A 26,364-nucleotide genomic window follows, 5' to 3' on the forward strand; every position below is an offset into this window, starting at 1 on the left:
TATCACATGTGAATGCCCAAGAACAGTCTATTATTTAAATGAGACCTACCCGAGGCAGATATCCAATGGTTGATTCTGTATGGTGCAGCGTCTATAAGCAGATACCTCTTTAAGCTCTGCTGAAGCAGGTCTCACAAGCATTGTGAAGGAATGATTTGGTATGCCACTAAAGACACTCGCAAATTTCTACAGCAGTATGCTGGAGAGCATTCTAACTGGCTGCATTACTATCTGGTATGGAGGGGAGCCACTGGCCAGGATTGAAATAAGCTGCAGAAAGTTGTGAACCCAGTCAGCTCCATCATGGGAACTCTCCTCGCCAGCATCCAGGATATCTTCAAGGAGCAGTGCCTCAAAAAGGCTGCATCTGTCATTAAGGTTCCCCATCACCCAGGATATGCTCTCTTCTCATTACTACCATCAGGGAGGAGGTACAGGAGCCTGAAGGCACACACCCGTTTCAGGAATCACTTCTTCCCCTCTGTCATCAGATTTCTGAATGGACAGTGAACTCATGAACACTACCTCACTATTCTTTTCTCTTTTTGAACTGCTTATTTAGTCCAACTTTTTAAAAAAGTATATATATATTATTGTAATTTACAGTTTTTATTATTATGTATTTCAATGTACTGCTGCCACAAAACAACAAATTTCACGGCTTATGCCAGTGATATTAAACTTGACTCAGATTCTGCTTTTCAAATAGCTTGCTTCACCCATGCTTGGAGGAAATTTCTGAAAGTAAAAGGCAATAATGTGTTGCAGCCATTGACAAGCAATGTGCATGGCAGGGCTGCTTAAAGCATTAGTACATCCAACATGTATAAAGTCACAGAGTCAGAGATATGTTGGCATTGAAGGAATCAAGGAAAAGCACAGTACAAAAATGTGCACAATAGGCCCTAGTCCACACTGACTGTGATGCCAATCTATGCGCTACAGCAGCGTCACAGTTAGCGTGACGCTATTACAGGCTGGGATGTAGGAGTTCAGAGTCCAATTCCAGTGTCCTCTGTAAACAAGTTGTACATTTCTTGCGTGTGTATGCTTCCTCCAGGTGCTCCGGTTTCTGCCCATAGTCCAAAGATGTACCAGTTAGTAGGTTAATTGGTCATTGTAAATTGTTCTGCGATTAGGCCCAGGTTAAATCAATGGGTTGCTTGAAGATCTGGAAAGTCCTGTTCCTCACTGTAGCTCAAAATATATAAACAAATAAAATTATAATTTCATTTGCCAACATTCTTTCTAGGCTTTTTTTCATCCAAGCAACTGTCTAAACATCTTTTAAATGTTGTATTATAGTTTCTTTAAGCGCAGCTAGATGATATCCGTATTCTGTCCATGCTGGCTCCCTATAGAGCAGTTCGGTAAGTCTCATTCTCATGATCTAGGGATTGTGTGTGTGCCACTGGTTTCCCAGCACCTGCAGGACTCTTGTGTTCAAGATAGATCATGGAGCAGATGCTTTATATAGATTGACACAACATCGTGGACTGAAGAACCCCGTCTGTGCTGTGCTGCTCTATGTCCTATGTTCTAAAGGGGGAGAAAAGTCACTATGCAGGTTTAGGATGTGGAATGTACTACCAGGGGTAGAAATGAAAGCAAATTCAATTATAGCATTTAAAAGGGAGAAAGGTAAGCATCTGAAGGAAAAGAATTTTCAGCTTTATGGCAGGAGTTCAGGGGGGATATGACTAGTTGGAATGGTCATACGTAGAATCAACACATATTGCCTCAGGTTGAATGGTCTTTTGCCATGTTGTAACTATCCTGTGGTTGCATCATTCTGTGAATTCTCTTCTGTGCTTTTCCTAAGTTGTGGTAACCAGAAGTGGACTAAATAACCTAGCCATGGTAAAGTCAATGGTTTCTAAAACTGCACAGTCAGGCGTATGAATTAGGAGTAGGATCCACTCCATGATTTGATTGTATAATTGTTGAACTTGCTATAATTTCAATTACATATTCTAGTCTACCCATGGTGAACAGCCACCCCGCTTATCATGAATCTATCTCTCCCTTAAAAAATATTCAAAAGCTCTGCGTCCACCATTCTATATGGAAGAGAATTCCAAAGATTTCCAGTCCACTGGGAGAAACAACTTAGCCTCATTTCTGTCCTCCAAGGGCTATTTATAAAACCCAAATCCTATGTAGAGTAAAACAGAAAATGCCAGAAATGGCACATCAGGCAGCATTTGTGGGAAAGGCCAAGAGTTAACATAATTGGTTAATTTTCAAAGGTCATGGGCCTGGAGCATTAAACTTTTCTCACTGTTCCTGCATATGCTTTTGTCTGCCATGTATTTCCCATATGTACTTTTTTTTAAATCTCAGGTTTCTAGCATCTGTGATATATTTTTAAGATCCCATAATGTTTCCCCCAATATTCATTGCCACTTTTGAAGATCAATGCAATTGAACCCTGGGTCCTGTCACTGCATGTCCTTTAAATATGTGCCATTGTCATTATTCTTCCACCATTACCTCTGCAAAATGCGTTACTTCACACTTCTTGCATTAGATTCCATCTGGCACTGACCTGCCCGTTCTACTAGACTTTGTTCAGTTGTGAATAACTTGTACTATAAGAAACAGAAGCAGAAGTAGACCACTTGGCGCTTTAGAAGTTTTGAGGTTGTCATATTTAACTGCAACAAATGAAATTATGTATTATGTTTTATATAATAAGATGGCACCAGCGTACATCAGCAATTCTCTGTGGGCTGCAGGAAATTGTACCAGTTTTCCTCTTAAATATACTCCTTTTGAACTACTTTCACTGCAATCTGCAGCATATAAATTTCTTCTTAACAATGGATTATGAAATTACATCAATGATCTTACGATCTCACGTTTGATGGTTAAAAATGGCACCTTTAAAGGTCAACACCAAGGCCAAAAATGTGGCAGGAGAGGCGAAATTCAAACCAGACTGAAGCATAGAGTGATGAGGCCTCCACTGCCTTTCATCTTGCAACAAACATGCAGACACTGTAAAATAGGGTTGATGATCTCAGGGCAAGGCTGCTGCATCAGGGGCAGATGAGGCAGATCTCAGTTGTTTGTTGCATTGAGACTTGGTTAACAGTGGACACACCGGATGCAGCTCTCCGACCAGAAGGGTTTACAATTTTCAGAATGGATCGAAGCTTGAATTCTGGCAATGGAGAAAGATGGCAGCATATGCTTTTTAGACAATTCTCGTTGGTACTTGGACTGGGTTGTCTCAACTTTTTGTTCCGCTGACATTTAACTAACAATTAAATGTAGAGCATGCTACTTGCCTCGGGAGTTCTCATTTGTGATCCTGGCTGCAGATTACATATCACCAGCGGCCGATTATAAACAAGCACTTGCGAAACTGTATGATACTATCTATAAAAAAGAAGTGGGTCATCCCGATGACTTTAACCAGACCTGTCTGAAAAAAATCCTGTCCAATTATCACCAGCACCAGAAATACCAACACACTAGACCACTGCTACACTATGATAAGGAATGCCTATCGTTCCTTCCCGAGACCGCAATTTGTAAGTTGGATCATGTACTTCTTGTGTACAGAGTCTCAAGAGCAAGGCTCCAGAGATCAATAACGACTAAGAGGTGGTCACAGGAGGCAGGGGAACGGTTACAGGATACCTTGAGTCAGCGGACTGGGCCATGTTCAAGAACTCATCTGAAGATCTGAATGACGACACCAGGGTTGTAACAGACTTTATTAAAACTGCTGTGGATGAGTGTGTCTCCACAAAATCATTCAGGGTTTTCCCCAGTCAGAAGCCTTGGATGAACAATCAAATCCAGAACCTGCTGAGAGCCGGATCAGAGGCATTCAAGTCTGGTGACCAAGAGAGTTACAAGAGATATAGGTATAATCTCTGGATAGCCATCTCAAAGGTGAAGTGACAACTCCGGACTAGACTTGAATCATCGAAGGAAGCTCGACAGATATTGCAGGTCTTGAATATTATCATCTCTTATAAAGTTAAAACAAGTGCCATAGGAGACAGCTGGACTTGGCTTCTATGCTTGCTTTGATCACCAGAACAGGGAGGAACCATTACGCACCCCCATGTCACCCAGTGATCATTTAGTCTCAGTATCCGAAGATGACGTCTGGGCTGCCTTCAAGAGAGTGAATCCAAGGAAAGCCTCCAGTCCAGATGGTGTACCTGGCCGAGTACTGAAGACCTGTGCTGACCATCTGGCTGGGGTATTCACGGATATCTTCAACCTCCCGCTCTGGTAGTGTTGGTACCCGTCCTGGACCCATTGTATAAATATTATTGCAAAGAAAGCACGACAGCACCTCTACCTCCTCAGGAGTCTGTGGAGGTTTGACATGTCATTGAAACCCTTGAAAAGCTTCTATAGATGTGTGGTGGAAAGTGTGCTGACTGGCTGCATTACGGCCTGGTATGCGAACACCAATGCCTTTGAGTGGAAAATCCTGCAAAAAGTAGTAGATTCAGTCCAATATATCACGGGTAAAACCCTCCCAACCATTGAGCACATCTACATGAAACTTTGCTGTAGAAAAGCTGTATCCATTATCAAAGATCCTCACCACCCAGGCCATGCTCTTTTCTCACTGCTGCCGTCAGGTAGAAGGTACAGGAGTCTCAGGACTCACCCCACCAGGTTCAAGATCAGTTACTATCCCTCAGCCATCAGGCTTTTGAACAAAAGGGGATAACTACACTCATTTAAGGTTCTGTTAGCTTGTCATTTCATGCTCGTTATTTATTGCTATTTATTTACATCTGTATTTGCTCAGTTTGTTTACAGTTTACAGTTCCTGATGTTTAAAGTTACTATAAATTTGCTAAGTATGCCCACAGAAAAAGAATCTCAGGGCTGTATGTGGTAACTTTTACTTTGGACTTTGAACTTTGATTTTTCATATAGATTGAACAGCAGACCAAAAAAAAATACACCAAGCAGTCTAACTTTTAGGCTTATAACTTTGGCAAGACTATTGTTATTAGTCTTGTGGTTGTTGTTCTGGATAATGACTGAAGGAGAATAATGGAATGATTCTTGCTGGAATTTAAAATACCATGGATAAAGCTAACTTAGATGTGTACTGAGGGAAAATAACTGATTGAACTTGCTGCCTTTTTTACATGTCTCCAATTTCACTTTCCACAACGGAAAATGATCCAAACCAGTTGTAAGAAGACCAGCTATTTAAATTCTGTGCAGTAGAAATGTTAGCATGGACAGAATTTTACCTGAATTCCAAATGTTATCTGTAATCAGTAATGCCGCGTGACCAGGGAATGCATTTGGAAGTGACATGGTTCTTCTGTGCCTGCAGAGTAACTGTGCTTGTCTGCTATTGGGCATGCAGCAGGGATGCCAAACATCATGCATCAAGCAGTTCACATCATTGTTGCAAAACTAGAACAGGGATGCACGTTCTGCTATTGGAACAAAGGCTCTTCAACTGTCTGCTTATTAAGAAGCCAACTGTGAATCAGCAGCTTGGTTCATCTTGATCTGAAGTAAGAATGCCATTCTGTGAAGCAAGTCTTCTTTCTTGCTGGAAAGCCCATACCACAATTATCCCTATGCTGTATACCTCTCAACATGCAATACACTATCAGCCATTGGAGACAGTTGATCCCATCCTTATTATGCATCTATCACAAGGGCAAACTTATCAAAAACTGGTCCCATTCCTTGAAATAGTGAATCCCAATTCTGTAAGCATGCATGATGATAAACATATTTTATTCATAATTATGTATAGAAATCCCATGAATTATATTCTTCTGTGCATAGTTGTTGTATACCTTGTACATGATATATAGCAAAGGACACATGCTCTGCATACCTCCTTTGAAATAGCCCTGGGAGTAGAAGCCTTGTTTCACCTAGCCACTGCTCTGCTTTATTACATTTCACATGTTAATATGGGATTTTTTTTTGTATGCATGCTGCCGACATGTTCTATACCAGAACCATGAGTAATGTTATTCACGTATAGTCCAGTAGCCATCCTTCTGTTTGTCACAATGGCTCCCATGCAGATGTCACAATGGACTGCCAAGGAGTAAAGGCAATGTGACAGCTGTCAGGAAATCATGCACTGAACTTCATGATAGCTAAACACCAGTTATACCCTATTGGAAGTGAATCCTCCAAGTTTTAGTACGTTTCAGAATTGACAACAGGTGCCTAAAAGCAATGTGCATATATTCAATGGCACCCTACGCTACGCCAGCTATCAACAAGAAGTTACACACTCTCTCTAACTGCTGTTCTCTAGCTCTTTTTAAATAATTTGTGTTTCTCAACTTCCTTAGGAAACATTTCAAATTGTGATTTTTTTTTAATTTCAGAAAGGACTTCAACTGGTATTCCTTCACATCTACTTGCAATTAGTGATAAACTTATTCTGAAGATGAAAAACTTTTGAAGCTCTTGGCATATTTCAGCAAAAACTTCCTTCCTGAAGCACAAACATCTTGCAGTCTGATCTTTACAGAGTTTCCTTAAACCTTCCGGATTGATAGGATTTTCTGTTATGAACCTAACTGTCTCTCCACATTATTCTAGCAGTTCATCCATCTGTCATGCTACTCACCCATTATCTTGTGCATGCTTTATTCTGTGGGAAATTTTCTGAAGGTGCCCATGTCTGGGAGCAACTAGTTTGTTCAGAATCTTTAACAGCAATACGTAGTCATTCAGCACCACTTTCCCAACCAGACTTTGTAGATTTTTTTTATCTGTTCATGTGGGCATTGCCAGCTAAGCCTGCTTTTATTGACAATCTCTAGTTGCCCTTGAGAAGGTGGTGATGACTGCCTTCTTGAGCTGCTGCAGACCCTGAGGTGCCGGTACACCCAGGTAGCAGTTTGAATAATTTTGGAAAGTACCAAATATTTGTCCAGCCATTGCAAGGGAAATTAAGTTTCAATTAAAGTTCAAAAAAGTTCAAAATAAAATTTATTATCAGTGTACTTTCATGTCACCATATACAACCCTGAGATTCTTTTTCTGCGGGCGTACTTTGCAAATCTATAGAACAGTAACTGTAAACAGGATCAATTGACAATAAACTGTGCAAATGCAGATATAAATAAATAGCAATAAATAACAAGATAAAAGAGTCCTTAAATGAGCGTAGTTATCCCTGTTTATTCAGGAGCCTGATGGTTGAGGGGTAGTAACTGTTCTTGAACCTGGTGGTACGAGTTCTGAGGCACTTGTACCTTCTTTCTCATGGCAGCAGTGAGGAAAGTGCATGGCCTGGGTGGTGAGGATCTTTGATAATGGACGCTGCTTTCCTACAGCAACTTTTCACGTACATGTGCTCAATGGCTGGAAGGGTTTTATCCGTCATGTACTGGGCTGAATCCACTACCTTTTGTAGGATTTTCCACTCAAAGGAATTGGTGTTCCCATACCAGGCCGAAATGGAGCCAGTCAGCACAATTTCCACCTTACATCTATACAGTATCTAAACTGAAAGCATTTGCTCATCCCTTCAATAAATAATAATAATAATAATAACTTTACTTACAGAGCACTTTTCATATAGATGATGTAACTCAAAGTGTTTTACAATGGGATAAAAGTATAAACATGAAAATATAATGAAAAATAACAATAAAAATAAACAGGAAAATAGAAGATAAAAAGATATTAGTTAAAAGCAAGGTTGAATTAATAAGTTTTGAGCTTGTGATTAAAAGTGTCATCTGAGCCTGCATCCCTTATAGTTTTAGATATTGAATTCCACAGTTTAGGAGCGTAGTTCAAAAAAAAAACTGACCTGCTAATCATCTTTTGAGGAAGATCATTTAAATTTAAGAGACTGGCAGAAGAAGACTTCAGAGATCAAGCAGGAGCACTATCACACAGTGGCACTCACATATACTGTGATGATGGGCTTTGAGAGTTTGGTGATGGCAAGTATTAACTCCTGCCTGACTAAGTACCTGGACCCACTGCCATTTGCCTATCACCACAATAGGTCTACAGTAGATGCAATCTCATTTGTCCTCCACTTGGCATTGGATAACCTGGACAATAATATGTACTTTCATCAGGCTGCTTTTTATTGACTACAGCTCAGCATTCAACACATCAGTACCCTCAGCTCTAATCAAAAAGCTACAGACCTAGGCCTCTGTACCTCCCTCTAAAAATCTGGATTCTTAACTTCCCTACTGGGAGACCACTGTCTGTGCATATGGGAAATAACATCTCCTCCTTGCTGACAATCACACTGATGCCCCTCAAAAATATATGCTTAGCCCACTGTTCTACTCCCAAGGCTGTGTAGCTAGGTACTGCTCAAATGCCATCTATAAATTTTTTGACAACACAACTATTGTTGGCAGAATTTCAGATGGAGATGAGGAAGTGTGCAGGAGTGAGACAGATCAGCTTATTGAGTGTGTCACAGCAAAACCTCGCATTCAACGTCAGTAAGACAAAGGAATTGATTGTGGTCTTCAGAAAGGAGAAGTTGTGGGAGCACACACCAATCCCCATTGAGGGGTCAGCAGTGGAAAGGGTGAGCAGTTTCAAGTTCCTTTGTGTCAACATCTCTGAAGATCTATCCTGGACCAAACATATCAATGCAGCTACAAAGAAGGCATGAGAGCAACTATATTTAATTGAGAGCTTGAGGAGAATTGGTATGTCACCAAAGACACTCACAAGTTTCTACAAATGTGTCATGGAGATCATTTTAACTCTGCCACACTGTCTGGTGGTGATGGTGGGGGGCACTGCACAGGATTGGAAAAAGCTGCAGAAAGCTGTAAACTCAGTCAGGTCCATTATGGGTGCTAGCCTCCCCAGCATCCTGGACACCCGTCAAAAAGCAATGCCTCAAAAAGGCAGCATCCATCATTGAGGACCACCATCACCCAGGGCATTCTCTCTTCTCATTACTACCATCAAGGAGGAGGTGCAGCAGCCTGAAGATATACTCTCAACATTTAGGCTTCTTCCCTTCTGCCATTACATTTTTGGATGGACAATGAGCCCATGAACACTTCCATAGTATGTTTCCTTCTCTTTTTACACGACACATTTATTTATATATACTTGTTATTGTAATTTATAGGATATTTTACTGTATATTTCATTACACTGCTGCAGCATAGCAACAAATGTGACATATGCCAGTGATATTAAACCTAATTCTGATTCTGATTTAGATTATAAAACAAAAACAATTCTGTGATGTACTCTGGTCCCAGACTATTAAGAGCTTTAAAAACAAGTGCAGAACTTTAAAATCAATTCTAAAAGACACATGAAGCCAATGCAGAGTAGTTAGTACAAGAATGATATGTTCCTTCACCCTAATTTTGGTTAGAAATCTAACAATGGCATTCTGAATGAGTTGAAGTTTGTTAACAGGTTGCTTTGGAAGACCAGTAAAAGGTGCATTGCATTAGTCCGGTCTATTCAATATAAAGGAGTCAAGTAGTTTGCAACATCATTACATGACAGAAACAAATATACCGTTGCAATATTTCTGAAATACGGAAATGCTGCTCTGTACACTTTCTTTACGTGGGATTTAAAATTCAAGTCGGAATCAAGGATAGCACCCAAGCTAGTTAATTCTGATTTCATGCTGCAGAACACATTCAATTATGCGTGGTTAAGAGAGGGATTAGTTGGACCATTGAACACTCAAACCATGACACGAGTATCTGTGCAATATTGTTTGCATGTACGTATGATTTCCTTTCAGTAGATAATATCCACATATACCTTAATAGTTTAACACCTTCGTCATTAATGTGTCCCCTGTGATTCATACCACAGAGGTGTGCATGTACATGTAATGTATATATGTAGAATATATATATACACACACACACATATATATACACGTATATACATACACATACATATACACACACACTTAGCACCAGTAGCCACCTTAAGATCTACAGTATATTAATGCACCATATATTTTGTACTTTCCTTTTAAGTGAACATCATTGTCAAACTAACACATTTTTAGTATCAGCCTGATTTACTGGTAAAACTCAAGTATCATCATACAAAGGTTTAATCAGCCAAATGGATAAAGTAAAGGTATCTTAATCTCCTTATTGTGTAGTAAACATCAAGCTGGAGATTCCAAAGGAGTGAATAATAAGAGAAACAGAAGCTGAAACAATGTGATTATCAAAGTGTTGATTAAGTTTCTTTACTATTTTACTTTTAACAGGATTTGAATATCTTTCAAAATCTCAACAGAAGGCAATATGAACACGTACTCCATCTGATGGAGATTGCGATCATTGCTACAGACTTGGCACTATATTTCAAGTACCGACATTTTAAGAATACTTTATTATACAGTTAGATTTTGGTTTTGCTATTTTTATTAACATAATCAATTAAATGCAGCTCAATTGCTTTAAAATTCAATAGTCAATGAGTATGCCCTATAAATATTTTTATTACATGACAGAAAACGGACAATGTTTCAAAAGATAGTCGACCTGTCTGAAACATATGAAAACGATGAAGAATGGGTACAATTTATGATCCTGCAGACAACAAGGAAAGAGATTATTATGTAAGCTCGTGTTTAGTGATTTTATTTGTGGGATCATTTTGAAATTCCAAAATATATTTTTGATGGAAGAACACTGGTTCAATTAAATTTGCACCATTATGAAAATTTATGCCTTTAGAATTTTTGCTATACTTTTTCTTCTGTGCTTACTACGTTTAGCTTGTCATGCTTTGTAAGAATTGTTACTGATTGCTATTGTGTTCAATCTCATTAATTAAGGGCCATGATGATGACTGCATGTGACCTGTCTGCCATCACAAAACCATGGGAAATACAGAGCAAGGTATATATATTATATTATTCATGCATGATTTAGTTTATGTTCTGTTGGATAATTTGCTAAGGAGTTCATTAATACTATAAATTACAATTATCACAGTAAGGTTACGCTTAAAACATGGTACCTATTTATATCAGCCTTACTTTGTAACCAACACACTGGCAGTGACTGGAACTTACATTTTTAATTATAAACCTTTGTCCTTACATGTCACGATAATTTACATTTCAACATGGTGTTGATTCAAACTAGATGGAGGTTAGGGTTAAGATTCTGATCACAAACCTTCAAGCATTCTTAAATATAGAAATTTTAGCAGACAACTGGAGCAAGGCCAAGAAAACATTTCTTCAAAAATAAGTAAGCGAGTAATTCATGCAGAATTCACAAAGCAGGTTAAAAATAACATGTGGAGTCACTAGTAATTTGAGAAAATTCTACATAGGTATATATTTTAGCAGCTTCTAGATACAATCTCCATAAAGGTTTTACTTCCTCTTATCAAACTCACCTTCATTGTCAATTATGAACAATGTTAGGAACCCACATTGACTCCTCTTTCTCAGGTTCTTAACCAGCACCAGATGAAATGAGATAAAACAGGAGAAAAATGGAAGTTCACTGTACATGAAAATGCAGTGTGCAAAAAACGTGACACATTCAGAAAAAGCATTCAAACAGCAGCCGAAGAGAGGAAGTACATGAAAAGAAAACTGCATATTTGTTTCTATTCTCCCTACAAAAGTGTAACAAACAAATTGTTCTTCTGAGAGAAGATTCATAATAAATAGGCAGTAGCAGTTAGACTCTAGATTTCCACCATCTTGTCACGACGGAGATTATTAGCTCAAAGCAAAAGGCATCCGTTGAATGTTTTCCTTTACCCAAAATATCCCACATTTACTGATACGCATTAAATTACTAGAGTTCCTATTCCAAATCTTTGCCATAATTCTACTTTACGTAATTCATCATGGCTAGATTATTTCCTGGCATCACTGAATGAGGAAAACTCAGTGAATTATCATTTTCAGTATTTTCAATACTGTACTCAATAATCCCATTAATAACCAATAATTAGACAAAGGACTAAGCATCTCCTGCGTGTTATTAAAATGTGCAAGCATTTTAAAGAACTCTTTATGCTACATTAAAATTAATAGGAGCTGTTGAACTCTAATAAAAAATATCTGACATTTCTTTCTTCCATTTAAGGTAGCTCTTTCTGTGGCAGCTGAATTCTGGGAACAGGGAGATTTAGAACGGACTGTTTTAGAGCAACAACCAATTGTAAGTTTTGAATGAGCCAATAACTCAAAGTACAATTAACTTTAAATGTACAGTATCCTTCCTTCTAAGATATTTCAATAAGATTTTTGTTGAGATCGGCACTCTGCAGGTTGCAGTTTAATAAATCTCTAAAGAATGTATTCTAAAGATCCTAAAATAACTGACAAATGTCCAAATTAACACATTTTCAGTCATTAATTACTTCTTACTATTTAAAATGTTTCCTTGTATTTTTTATTCTTTCAGCCTATGATGGACAGAAACAAAGCTGATGAACTTCCAAAGCTTCAAGTTGGTTTCATTGACTTTGTGTGCACTTTTGTGTACAAGGTAAGGAATGGAGGTGGTGACCGTACCCAAGCATAGATGTACCACAGAACAAAGAATAGTACAGCACCACACAAGCCCTTCGGTTGTGCTGACCTTTTAACCTACTCCAGGATCAATCTAATATTTTCCTTCTATGTAGCCCTCCATTTTTCATTCATTATGTTCTTATCCAGGAGTATCTTAAATATTGCTAATGTATTTGCCTCTATTTCCACTCCTAGCATTGCATTTAAAAAAAAAACTATCTCTGGTATCTCTCCTGTAATATCCTCTAATCACCTTAAAATTATGCCCTCTTGTAATAGCCATTATCATGCTAGGAAAATGTCTCTCCTGGAACACTCTTATCATTTTATAAACCTTTATCAAGTCACCTCTCATTCTCCTTCGCTCCAAAGAGTAAAGTCCTAGCTTTCTCAAGTTACCCTAATCAGACATGCTCTCCAATCCAGGCATGCTCTTTCTTAAGCTTCAATATCCTTTCTAAAATGAATTGAACACAATAGTCCAAGTGTGGTCTAACCAAGGTTTTATAGGGCTGCACCTTGAGAGCTTTGGCTCTTCAACTCAATTCCCCCAACTAATGAAGGCCTGCACACCATACGCCATACACCATCAACTGTGCGACAACTTTGAGGGGTCCACAGACAAGACCATAAGATATAGGAGCAGAATTAGGCCATTCAGCCCATCGAGTATACTCTGCCATTCCATCATTTTTATTATCCCTCTCAACCCCATTCTCCTACCTTCTCCCTGTAACCTTTGAGACCCCGTTTAACCAAGAACTTATCACACTCTGTTTTAGATACACCTAATCAGAATCAGAATCGGAATCAGGTTTAGCATCTCTGGCATATGTCGAGAAATTTATTGTCTTTGCAGCAGCAGTTCAATGCAATACATAATCATAGAGAAAAAAGACATGAATTACAATACGAATCTATATATTTAAATAGTTAACTTAAATAAGTAGTGCAAAAATATATATATTTTAATGTATTGGGGTAGTGTTCATAGGTTCAAAGTCCATTAAGAAATCAGATGGCCGAGGGGAAGAACCTGTTCCTAAATCGTTGAGTGCGTGCCTTCAGGCTCTCGTACCTCCTTCTTCCTGATGGTGGCAATAAGAACAGGGCAGATCCTGGGTGATGGGGGTCAAGCATGAGGCATTGCCCCTTGAAGTTTTCCTGGATTCTATGAAGACTAGTACTCATGATCGAGATGACTAAGCCTCCAAGTCTCTGTACCTTATTTTGATCCCGTGCAGTAGTGCCCCCCCACCCACCGTCTAGTATACTAGATGGTGATGCAGCTAGTTAGAATGCTCTCCATAGTATATCTGTAGGAATTTGCAACTTGGCCTGCACACATGTCTGTGGCAATGAATTCCACAGGTTCACCATCTTCTGGCTAAAGAAAATTTTCTTCACCTCCGTTCTAAATGGATGTCCCTGAGGCTGTGCCCTCTGGTCCTAGACTGCCCCACTCTCAGAAGTATCCTCTCCACATCCACTCTATCTAGGCCTTTCAGTATTCGATAGGTTTCAATAAAATCCACTCCCCTCCACAGCCCGCATTCTTCTCAACTCCAGCAAGTACAGACCCAGAGCCATCAAACACTCCTCATATATTAATCCTTTAATTCCCAGAATCATTCTCATGAACCTCCTCTGGATCTTCTCCAATGCCAGCACATCTTTTCTTAGGTATTGGATTCAAAATTGCTCACAATACTCTAAGTGCAGTCCAACCAATGCCTTGTAAAGCCTCAGCATTACATCCTTGCATTTATATTCTTGTCCTTTCCTTCCCTTCCTTCCCACTGACTCAACCTGCAAGATAGCCATTAAGGAATCCTGCACTAGGACTCCCAAGTCCCTTTGCAACTCTGATTCTTGAATTTTCTCCCCATTTAGAAAATAGTCCACACTTTATTCTTTATGCCAAAGTGCATGGCTATGCACTTCCGTGAGCTATATTCCGTCTGTCACTTCTTTGCTCATTCTACCAATCTGTCTAAGTCCTTCTGCAGACACCCTGTTTCCTCAACACTACTGCACCTCCACCTATCTTTGAATTGTCCACAAATTCGGTGACAAAGGCACCAATTCCTTATCTGAATCATTTAGATATAATGTGAAACAAGGACCCCAAGATCTCTCTAGATTTCTCCTGGTGTAGTTGAACTGTGGGATAATCAGAGGAAGGTTAATAGGCACAAGAGAGAAGGTGGGCTACAGGAAAATAGTTGGGAGAATGAGATTGATGGGATAGCCTGGATGAGCTTAACAACCTCTTTCTATGTTGCAAAGAAATATGAGTTCATTTTTAGTAATAAACTGGAAAGGGATTAATAATTTACTTGATACTTGATATTTTAATTGAAATATTCCCCATTCCCAACCCCAAGATTTGCTTAGGTGTGACACAACGCATAATAGAGTTTACTTGCTTTGTTAAACTAGTTACCCTGTTTTGGCTCATATGAACTAGCAAATGACTATCTCCATTAAATTTTATGTATATCTTGCAATGGTGTACACTGCAGATGGATTCTTGCACAGAAGCAATGTGTCTCACATATTTTGAAAATGTGTCCATCATGGTTATTAAATTTACTCTGTCTGCATTTACATCTCAATTGATGCTGTGAGATTTCACAAAATTGCACTTCAAGTAATTGTGGTCAGTATGAATTTATTGCATAGCAAAATTATGCAAACAGCTTTAACTTACAGAGTTTTATAATATTGGAAAATAATGTTAAAGTGCTAATGGAAGAAAACAAGTAATTTAAAAATCGGCTAATTCTGGTGTTCCTTCTCCTAAAATTTGGCATTCAGACAGGTCTTTTAAAATAGGCTAAAGCTGTAAGTCTGAGGAAGATATTTTACCAAGATCAGCCCAGTGGCCTGTAACTGAGCTACTCCTGAATGTAGGCTAAAGCAAAGTCTTCCATCATCAAGATCCTGAGAGGTCTGAGCTTCCTTGCTGGCTTCTCTTGATGGGATAGCACCAGCTTGCATAGGCTTGTCAGCCCTCAAGCTGAGTAATCTGCCTGCTAAACCCTTACTGGGTCAGCACGATAAAAGCTCTGTTAAAACCTTTTGACGGTATCAGCTGGCGGGGAAAAGTAAACAAACTTTCATTCAGTTTATTTATTTTAAATACGTCAAACATTTTAAATATAATTATCTTATAATCATCTCTTATTTTGAACAGTTATTTTAAAACTATTTTAGTCCTGAGAGCTTCTCGGTGTATTTTAAGCATCAAATTCTTCCACAAATATTTAAAGTGAACTGCAGACAGTGCCTCACTGGCTATAAAAGCTATCCCGTGAGTACAAATGGTCAGCTGCACTGTGAGGGTCTCTGGGCCCTGCCTATAGCTTAGAACCTGCCTCTCAGAGAAAATCTGTGTCTAGACCTCAGTGAGAAGTGGCACTAGGGGCAGGTAGCCTAGCTCATTGTGCCAGAAGGTCAGCACAATTTTGTCAGAGATCAAAAATAAACAAAGAAAAAAAGCTTAGTTAATTATTATTAGCTATTATTCTGTAATCTATCGCAATAATAATTTCCAACAGCATTAACAAACAGGAGATAATTTAACAATAACAGAAAGCAGCAGCTTATTCAATAGAAGTTACGGTCTTTGTCTAGCAAATCATTTGTTTCTTGGCATAAATTCAGTGATGTGACTCACCTTTAATGGAATTCTTCAATAACTCTATAATAAGATCACACTGAACAACTGTTGTCACACTAGAACGGATAATTTTGAAGACGCCAGTTTTCGCGTAAAAAAAGACAGGCATCCACACTAGGCGTTTTTGAAAGTACCTCCGTCCTCATTAAAACGGGTATTTGGGTGAATCTCCTCCTGCTGGGCATGTGCAGGACACACAGAAAACAAGCAAAGAGGAAACGGTGTACTTGGTGCGCGTTTGTCCAGTTACAGACTAGAAAAACTTAAAAGGAAATTGCCAAACGAAAGACTTAGTGTGCATTTGTCCAGAAGCATTTCCTACAGCCATAGTCTCTTCATCGATGAAAGGGATGACAGCTACAACTAAATGTAATAAGGCTTGTTACTGGGCAAAAGTGAAATTTCCTGTTACCTCATTTATTTGCCTTTACTTTTGCCATATCTTTGTGTATTATTTTGCTGTATTTAACATGTGCAATAAAACAAGTTACTGGGCAAAAGTGACAATTGCATCTATTGAACGTTTGCACAAACAATACATTAATAAAGCACCTTGTTAAATGTATAAAACATGTCTGCATCAGTGTTGTATTTCCATACAATGTTACATTAGGATGTTACACATCTATTGTCAGATATTGTTCTGGTGTTGGAGGTTGTGTTCAAGAAAACAATGAAATGCCAAGCTGCTGCCACCATTTGTTCCGGCACGTCATGACAGTGGTTTTAAAATTAGCCGGTTACCCCGTACACACCACGCCGGATATTAGGCGATTTCAGATTTATTCACCCTGGAGAGTGTTTTAGAAAAGCTCCGTTTTTTGGGGAGGAAAATGCCATTTCAATGTGGACGGAGGGTCAAAACGAAGAGAAGAAACTTCGGTTACGGATTTATCCGGTCTAGTGTGGACGTAGACTGAGACCTGAACACCTCAACATCTTGGCTCCATTAACAACTTGTCAAGTCTGCATTAATGGTTGACAAAATTATCAAAGGACTGAAAGTTTGTCAATGTCTCTGGTATCTGCAGGCATTTAAAAAGATTCACAGACTATTAACGACTATGCACTTCTAATTTCTCTCAAAAACATTTAGACAAACATGGAACACTAGAAGATAATTAAAACCATTAAGTTACAATTGATTCAGTTGAACATTTAAAAAAGAACTTTATGTGACAGATGCTCCATACACCATGCTGCATTGCCAGATTCCATATGAAGCATGCCTTCGGAGAATAATTGATGAAAGATCATCTGCCTGAAATGATAATTCAGTTTATACCTCTCCAGACACTGCCTGACCTGGCAAATGTAATCTCATAGTTCAGGTGACATTCTAAGAAGTTTCATTTGACCCTTCTCCAGACCCTCTGTATAACTTTTCTTAAAATATGATGTACAGGGAGGACAGGAAGGAGCTACATGATGAAAGAGATGATGGAGCAGAGGTAAAAAGTAGGAAAGTGGATAGTGGAAGATGGGTCTGGAGAAGGAGATAAGTTATAGAAGTCAAATAAGTGTGACTTTTCCAACAGGTAAGGAAATAATAAAAGGCAAAATGAAATTTATGATTGTTTGAAATGTGAGGCACAGAAATGTCTGAATATTCAAATTTATTGAACAAAATATTCAGTTCAGAAGGATATAACGTACCTAGCCGGAACATGAGAAGTTGCTGCTTGAGCTTGTGTTATGTTTTGCTGGAGCAATGCGGAAGTCCAACTATAGAGAGGAAATGTGATTTGAACATTAAAGCAGGCATCCCACCTGCAACAACACATTTCAGGGAGGTAGCACCATCAATTTGCGGGAGACTCCCGGAACTTCCGGGAGAGGTGGGATGTCTGCAATGGAGTAGCTCCTTAGCAGCTAGCCAGCTAGTTTAAATAACGTTAGCTATGCTAATGAACGAATGACACTGATAAACTCACCTCAACATGTCTTTTACAGTCTTAACCCACCATGGGCAATAGAAAAGTCACTGTTGCAAACGGTGCAGTGAGCAACACTGTCATTATTTTTGACCTCTATTAGGCAGGGGTGCACTTTAGTGTAGTCTGGGGTGACGTACGTTTTATATTTTCTTTTTTTTGGAACACTGCCATAGCGCCCGTGCTTGCTCTCTCTCGTGGTCACTCTCTCGTTCTCTCCCTCTGTCTCGTGGTCGCTCTCTCTCTCTCTCTCTCTCTCTCTCTCGGTCGCTCTCACGCTCGCTCTTTGGCTCGCTCTCTCTCACGCTGTCTTTCTCTCTCTCTTGTTCTCGTGCTTGCTCTCTCTCTCATGCTCGCTCTCAAAAAAATTGATTTCCGGGACATTGTATATAATTTGTGGGCATCAGGGAGCCACTATTAATGTGCGGGAGACTCCCGGAACTTCCGGGAGAGGTGGGATGTCTGTTAAAGTGACGAGCAACATGTAAAGCCCAATTTATACTTCTGCGTCAAATGTACGCCGTAGGGTGATGTACACCTCCCCAAAAAAGTAACTCACGTGTCGTGGCGACGCAGACCACAACAACTGTGATTGGTCCGCTTGGTAGTATCGCATTTCCTCCTATGCATTTCCGGTTGCTCTTCTCCGACATGTCTGTACACTGATGCAAAATAAATGGTTGGAGACGATGAACCAAATTGTCAACTCTATCTGCCGACATCCTAAAATATTTGAAATGCATTTCCTCGTCCATGTCTCCAACGAAGAAACTCAACACAGTGGCATAGAAACCCCACCGCCAACTAGCGTTTTGGCAGTGAATTGCAGAGCGACGCAGACACAACTACGCGTGCTCGCTACGGCGTAGGGCTACGCAAAAGTATAAATCAGGCCTATAGCAGAGCCCGCTTGCACAAGTATAAATCAGGCTTTAGGGCTATTCAGCAAAGCAGTCACCCAATCTAAGTTTGATTTTCACATTATTTTCATATTTCTCTGTGATGTAGAAGAAGGGTATTTGGCCTTTTGTGTCAATGCTGCCTTTGACAGCATTTTTATCAATCACGACACCCCACCCCTGTAATTATTTCCCTTTTACCTCTCATCTGCCCATTAAAAACCTAATGTTTCCTTCACCACCATCAACATCCATAATTGTCAATTAACCCTCCACCCAGCTCAACTTTGGAATGTGGCATTACGAGAATAACCAAGAAAAAACCAGAAGTCACAGCGAGAACATGGAAACTCCACACAGGCGTTGCTAGAGATCAAGTCTGATTGCAGGAGCCTGAGAAAGCAGCTCTAATGTTGCTGTACTGTACTGCCTCTGTGCGGAGGTGCTGTCCTCAGTGTAGAGGGGTCCAGACTGTTAACAGTAAAAATTGTATAATGAATTGGAAGAAATACAAGTAAAATATTGTTTTAACTTTAAATAGTTATGTGGGAAAAGAACTGCAAAGGGAGCTCCTCATTCTGAAAAGGAAAAAAGAATGAGAACCAAAAAAATACAAACACAGCTGTAGGTCCTGTTAAATGCAGTCTGGGTAAAGATGGAGAAGATGGAACCATGCCCTTTTTCCAGTCTTTTAGTTTAGACTGCTATTTTTTATGTCTTGCATATCTGTACTGGAAGAATAGTGTGTGCTGTTTAGACACTTGTTTTGATGTTTAACTTCCCAACAATGTTTACCGCACCACACTTACTGATCCTGACAGATTATAGATGTGTAATTAATGAATATGCTGAACTAACAATAATATTTCCATTTAATTAGGAATTCACTAGGTTTCATTCCGAAATTGAGCCCATGTACAGAGGCATCCTGAACAACAGAAAGGAGTGGAAAGCACTGGCTGACGAACACGAGGCAAAAGTGAAAGCCATTGAGGAAGAGAAAAAGCAGAAGGAAGAAGAACAAGCAGCAAAACAAGGTTAGACATCTGAGCATGAATTAATAAAGAGAAAGATGCATTGAACAGGTTAGATAATGAAGGACAAGAGTAGATCCATCTAAAGCATTGACAACAACACGGACCAGTCAGGCTGAGGGACCTACTTATAGGTTTAAAATCTGTCCGTAGCATAGTAATTTAATGCAATTCATTTTTCATCTTCCCTACCTCTCCTCTCTTCTTCTATTCTCCATTCTGGCCTTTCACCTCTTCTTACCTGCCCATCACTTCCCCCTGGGTCCCCTTCTCCTTCCCTTCCTTCTTTGGTCCACTCTCCTCTTCTCCAGATTCCTTCTTCTCCTGCCCTTTATCTTTCCAACTCACTTGGCTTCACTTATCACTTTCCAGCTATTCTCCTTCCCCTCTCCCACACCTTTTTATTCTGGAGTCTTCCCATTTCCTTTTCAGCTCAGAAGAAAGGTCTCAACCCGAAACGTCGACTGTTCATTCATTTCCATAGATGCTGCCTGACCTGCCAAGTTCTTCCAGCATTTTGTTTGTGTTGCTTCATTTTTATAATGTCTTACATAAGACATATAGGACAAGATTTCCACTGTTTGTGTATCCAAAAGCTGCCCCACAGTTTGCAACCAGAAGAAAGCTAATTTCTAGAAAGGTCAGAGGGAGGAGGTGGTTCCATGGAAGGTGAGGGGATGGAGATTTTTCACCCCAGTATGAATTGGTGGGGCAGATTCTTAAAAATATTAAAAGGGATTTCATCTCGCAGGTCCTTTGCCCTGTCATTTGCAGGTGGAGGGAAGTCCAAAAGTGACAGATAGCCTCTTTTGATTTGATAAAACCCCAGTTTTCACCTTGAACAGACCTGTTAATGTCTCAGCAATACTTTAGCCATCCAGTGGAAAGCTGTCAGTGAATATCATTATGGCTGCTACAATAAAACTAACAGGATGCTTAGAACTTTCAAGCTGCCAGTGATTCTTTAAAAGGCTAAAAATTTGTTCTATTTTATGTTTAAAAGATGTTAAACTTTCACAGTGGAAACAGAGGACCAAATATTTTGGTATTCTGACAAGATTTGGTTTATCTGCATTATAAACAATATTTGTAAGACAAGTTCATAAATTACAATTTTAAAACCATAACAAAAAATTTAATGCAACGTGCTATTCTCATTCTTTCTCAAACTGCAGCAGTCATTGCATCACAAAAGGAACAAAGTTCTCAGTCTACAACGTGTCATCTCTTGTAACGTGTGGCAGAAAGAAACCATAAGCAAGCATTTTGAAGTCTGCACGGGCACTTTGACATTTGGAGAAACAATCAACTGTTTCAAAACAAATTGTATCTCTGAATATGGGAGTTAAGATGCAGTAAGCATACCAGATATAGTTAAAAAGTAATTAATTAAATGAGCCTCATAGCACACATATAAAAAATCATTTTTACATTTGCTGCAAACAAATTGTTAATGAGTAATTGTATAAAGTGTAAGACACCAAATTAAAATTTCTGTGTAAAAGAAAAACTATAAGTGGCTTTGGACATTTTGGTGAATTAGAACATGATTATGTATCAATTTGTGAGAATTAGAACTTACTGAAGTAATAGATTTTGACGGTACTTTTAAGTTTATGACTCTTGCTCGGGATTTTCACATTGAAACATTACGCCTGTCTATCTGAAAAACTCCTATATTGGTAACTGGTTTAATGATGTCACATGTACCAAAAAACGGTGAAAGGCTTTGTGTTGCAAGCCCTCTGGATAGCTCATTACAAACATAAGTACATTGCGGTAGTACAAAAGGAAAATCAGTAACAGAGTGCAGGATATAATGTTATAGTTACAGAGAAAATGTAGTTCAGCTAAATAGGTCAGATGCAAGACCCATAATGAGGTAGACTAAGAGATCAAGAGTTCATCTTTATTCTACAGGGTGTCCGTTCTTAACCATCTCAGTCTTCAGTGTCTTGTAATCAAAAGAAAATAAGTCTAATCTGTGTAGTGAGTGAGTGGAATACGAATGCAAAGTGTTCTACAACAACACAGGGGACTATTGCAAGGCCTGACCTTTCACATTTTACTGGTTTCTTGGGCCTAAGCCTTAATAGGCTGAGTCTGAATTTTGTCAGAGTGGAAAATAAGTTGAGAGAAAACCTTATATCCCTACCTACCACATCAGCATGGTTTTACTGTTGTAAACATAATCTTTCACAACATCACGAAGAACAATATAAATAGGGTGTTAACCCAGAAAGTAACAGCTTCTCTTTGACCTGCAAACTGTACTTGGGAATTGTTCCCAGAGCACAAAACAGGAAAAATTGACTGCACAGATTATTCCTGTCTGTTTACAACACATTCATTTTTAAACTTATAAGTCCACAGTTCTGGTAGTATATTACTTTTGTAAAGTTTATAGCTAGCAAATGAAGTTGAAGATGGTTGCTCAGAGGCTGTAATTGATCAGGTATTGGGAAATGAACCTGGTCAGATGTCAGGTCTGTCAGTGGGAGAGCATTTTGGAGATTGTGGTCACAATCCTATCTCTTTTACCATAGCATTGGAGAAGGATAGGAACAGACAAGTTAGGAAAGCGTTTAATTGGTGTATGGGGAAATATGAAGCTATCAGGCAAGAACTTGGAAGCAGAAATTGGGAACAGATGTTCTCAGGGAAATGTAAGGCAGAAATGTGGCAAATGTTCAGGGAGTATTTGTGTGGCATTCTGCATAGGTATGTTCCAATGAGACAAGGAAAGGATAGTAGGGTACAGGAACCGTGGTGTGCAAAGGCTGTTGAAAATCTAGTCAAGAAGAAAAGAAAAGCTTACAAAAGTTCAAAAAACGAGGTAATGATAGAGATCTAGAAGATTATAAGGCTAACAGGCAGGAGCTTAAGAATGAAATTAGGAGAGCCAGAAGGGGCCATGAGAAGGCCTTGGCGAGTAGGACTAAGGAAAACCCCAAGGCATTCTACAAGTATGTGAAGAGCAAGAGGTTAAGACACGAGAGAATAGGACTAATCAAGTGTGACAGTTGAAGAGTATGCATGGAACCGGAGGAGATAGCAGAGATACTTAATGAATACTTTGCTTCAGTATTCACTACGGAAAAGGATCTTGGCGATTGTAGGGTTGAGTTACAGTGGACTGAAAAGCTTGAACATCTAGTCATTAAGAAAGAGGATGTGCTGGAGCTTTTGGAAAGCATCGTTGGATAAGTCACCGGGACCAGACAAGATGTACCCTAGGCTACTGTGGGAGGCGAGGGAGGAGATTGCTGAGCCTCTGGCAATGATCTTTGCATCATCAATAGAGATGGGTGAGGTTCCGGAGGATTGGAGTGTTGCAGATGTGGTTCCTTTATTCAAGAAAGCGAGTAGAGATAGCCCAGGAAATTATAGACCAGTGAGTCTTACTTCAGTGGTTGATAGGTTGATGGAGAATATCCTGACAGGCAGGATTTATGAACATTTGGAGAGTCATGAAATGATTATGAATAGTCAGCATGGTTTTGTCAAAGGCAGGTCATATGAGCCTGATTGAATTTTTTGAGGATGTGACTAAACACATTAATGAAGATAGAGCAGTAAATGTAGTGTATATGGATTTCAGCAAGGCATTTGATAAGGTACCCCATGCAAGGCTTATTGAGAAAGTAAAGAGGCATGGGATCCAAGGGGACATTGCTTTGTGGATCCAGAACTGGCTTGCCCACAGAAGGCAAAGAGTGGTTGTAGATGGGTCATATTCTGCATGGAGTCCGGTGACCAGTGGTGTGCCTCAGGGATCTGTTCTGGGACCCCTACTCTTCATGATTTTTATTAATGAGCTGGATGAGGAAGTGGAGGTATGAGTTAGTAAATTTGCTGATGACACAAAGGTTGGGGGTGTTGTGGATAGTGTGGAAGGCTGTCAGAGGTTACAGCGGGTCGGTGATAGGATGCAAAACTGGGCTGAGAAGTGGCAGATGGAATTCAACCCAGATAAGTGTGAGGTGGTTCATTTTGATCGGTCAAATATGATGGCAGAAAATAGCATTAATGGTAAGACTCTTGGCAGTGTGGAGGATCAGAGGGATCTTGGGGTCTGAGTCCATAGGACACTCAAAGCTGCTGCGCAGGTTGACTCTGTGGTTAAGAAGGCAAATAGGCATTGGACTTCATCAATCATGGGATTGACTTTAAGAGCCGAGAGGTAATGTTGCAGCTATACAGGACCCTGGTCAGACCCCAGTTGGAGTATTGTGCTCAGTTCTGGTAGCCTCACTACAGGAAGGATGTGGAAACCATAGAAAGGGTGCAGAGGAGATTTACAAGGATGTTGCCTGGACTGGGGAGCGTGTCTTATGAAAATAGTTGAGTGAGCTCGGCCTTTTCTCCTTGGAGCGACGGGGGATGAGAGGTGACCTGGTAGCGGTGTATAAGATGATGAGAGGCATTGATCGTGTGGATATTCAGAGGCTTTCTCCCAGGGCTGGAATGACTAACATTAGAGAGCACAGTTTAAGACGCTTTGAAGTAGGTACAGAGGTTATTTTTTTTTTTTTGCAGAGGGTGGTGAGTGTGTGAAATTGACTGCCAGCGACTGTGGTGGAGGCGGATACGATAGGGTCATTTAAGAGACACTTGGATAGGTATATGGAGCTCAGAAAAATAGAGGGCTATGGGTTATCCCTAGGTAATTTCTAAAGTACGTACATGTTTGGCACAGCATTGTGTGCCGAAGGGCCTGTATTGTGCTGTAGGTTTTCTATGCTTCTATGTAAATACCTATCTTGCATTGTGTTGTTCTCACACACTTTCTAATTATCAAAAAGGAGTCTGTATTTTTCAAAATCTGTCGAACTTAAATGATCCAGCAATTTTTAAAACTTCCTCTTAAAAAAAGCATTTACAAATGTATAAATAGATGATTAGAAATCAGAAAACATTGAATAATGTTCTAATGATTGTAGTTCATAGCTTTGTATATGAATTAATAGAACAGATATGATTAACATTGTGATGGGTATTCACTTTGCACAGCCCAAGAGGCTTATTGCGATCCTCAGCTTTCCAGCAAGGCAGCACATGACATTTCCAAAGGGTCAGAGTTGTCTGTGACAAAGTTAAACTTCGAACCAAAATTCCTTGCTCAACCTCTTGTTGTAAGCAAGTAAACAGTGAGGTCTTGTAGGCTCATGTTTAATGGGGTGATGTTCATTGGCCTGCATCACACCAAGCTAAGTTATTTGCACCGTTGTAAATGAGTTTAAGCTGGCAGACCGGACTGATATTATCACATTGCATAACAAAGATGGTCTCAGTTATAGATATAGTTGGGATATTTGTGTACTCAGAGAGTCTGCCCTCACAGCATTAATTTTAGAAGTCTGGGATCTCTGTCCCTTGAAGCTTTTAGATTATCTGTGTGAATTACTTTGGCCCAGCAAAGGTATCTGAAAAACATCACCTGTAGATAATGTCAACTAGTAGCAAAACAATATAAATGTTAGAAAACACGGGGGATTGTTAGGAATGACAAAGGGAATGACAGAAAGACAGGGTTACAGCAAAAAGAGCTAGTATTCATTCCTCAACTTTGGTTTTTGTGATGGGCAACTTGTTTTTCTATAACTCATTACTATGTTCTTTTAGTTTGCCAGAACTAGAAGCATAGAATTAAAAATAAAATAAACTTTCTTTAAAGCACTTAGTTTGCTGTAAGTATCTCCTCCTTGTAGAGAGAGGGAACCTATCACACAAATAGCAGATAGTCATTGAAGAGTGGGTGGTTACAGTATAACCTCCCTCTAGTGAGGGTACCTATAGATCACATGGAAATATAGCCTAGAATCTCCTTATGAGTTTAGGGCTTTGCGGACTCTGAATCCAATACCGTCACAAAATATATTCGGATTTGGTGCTTAACTTTGTTTCATTGTATAGTAGTAAATAAATTTTAGTTTAAAAGACACACATTTTCTTGTCATTTGTTGGTGTTTATTGCTTGCAAAGATTTTAGAGACAATTAATCTTCTGCCAATATGAGAAGTTGAGTATTTCCTAGCCTTTTGCCATGCTATCAAGCAGTGTGCAGACTTTCTTCATAATGAAATTTGTAAAGGGCATCTGCACTTGGGTACTACGCAAACTAAAATTTACACAGACCTCCATTTATTATGTGTGGTCAGCCTATTTAAATTATCTGGTAGTAATTCAATTGTTTTAACCTTACAGAACTGAGAATGATGTAATGTCACTTGGGAAATGAAAGTGTTGCCTTTAAAGAGCCTAAATACAGTGATTCAAGTTAATTGGATAGGGCAGCCGTTTATTT

The 26,364-nt window shown here is 39.4% G+C and overlaps 1 protein-coding gene across 1 annotated transcript in view; it reads left to right on the plus strand.

The window, feature by feature from the left end:
- Positions 1-21,376, plus strand: part of pde6a (phosphodiesterase 6A, cGMP-specific, rod, alpha) — a 60,397-nt gene extending 39,021 nt beyond the window's left edge. The window contains exons 16-22 of the mRNA XM_072264436.1: positions 10,226-10,326; positions 10,472-10,579; positions 10,799-10,862; positions 12,075-12,149; positions 12,396-12,479; positions 19,904-20,060; positions 21,233-21,376. Coding sequence (XP_072120537.1) covers positions 10,226-10,326; positions 10,472-10,579; positions 10,799-10,862; positions 12,075-12,149; positions 12,396-12,479; positions 19,904-20,060; positions 21,233-21,291 — 648 coding nt within the window. The 3' untranslated portion in view covers positions 21,292-21,376. The remainder of the gene's footprint in view (positions 1-10,225; positions 10,327-10,471; positions 10,580-10,798; positions 10,863-12,074; positions 12,150-12,395; positions 12,480-19,903; positions 20,061-21,232) is intronic.
- Positions 21,377-26,364: the final 4,988 nt, after the last annotated feature.

This window comes from Mobula birostris, chromosome 7, assembly GCF_030028105.1.
Source record: "Mobula birostris isolate sMobBir1 chromosome 7, sMobBir1.hap1, whole genome shotgun sequence".
Lineage (NCBI taxonomy): Eukaryota > Metazoa > Chordata > Chondrichthyes > Myliobatiformes > Myliobatidae > Mobula > Mobula birostris.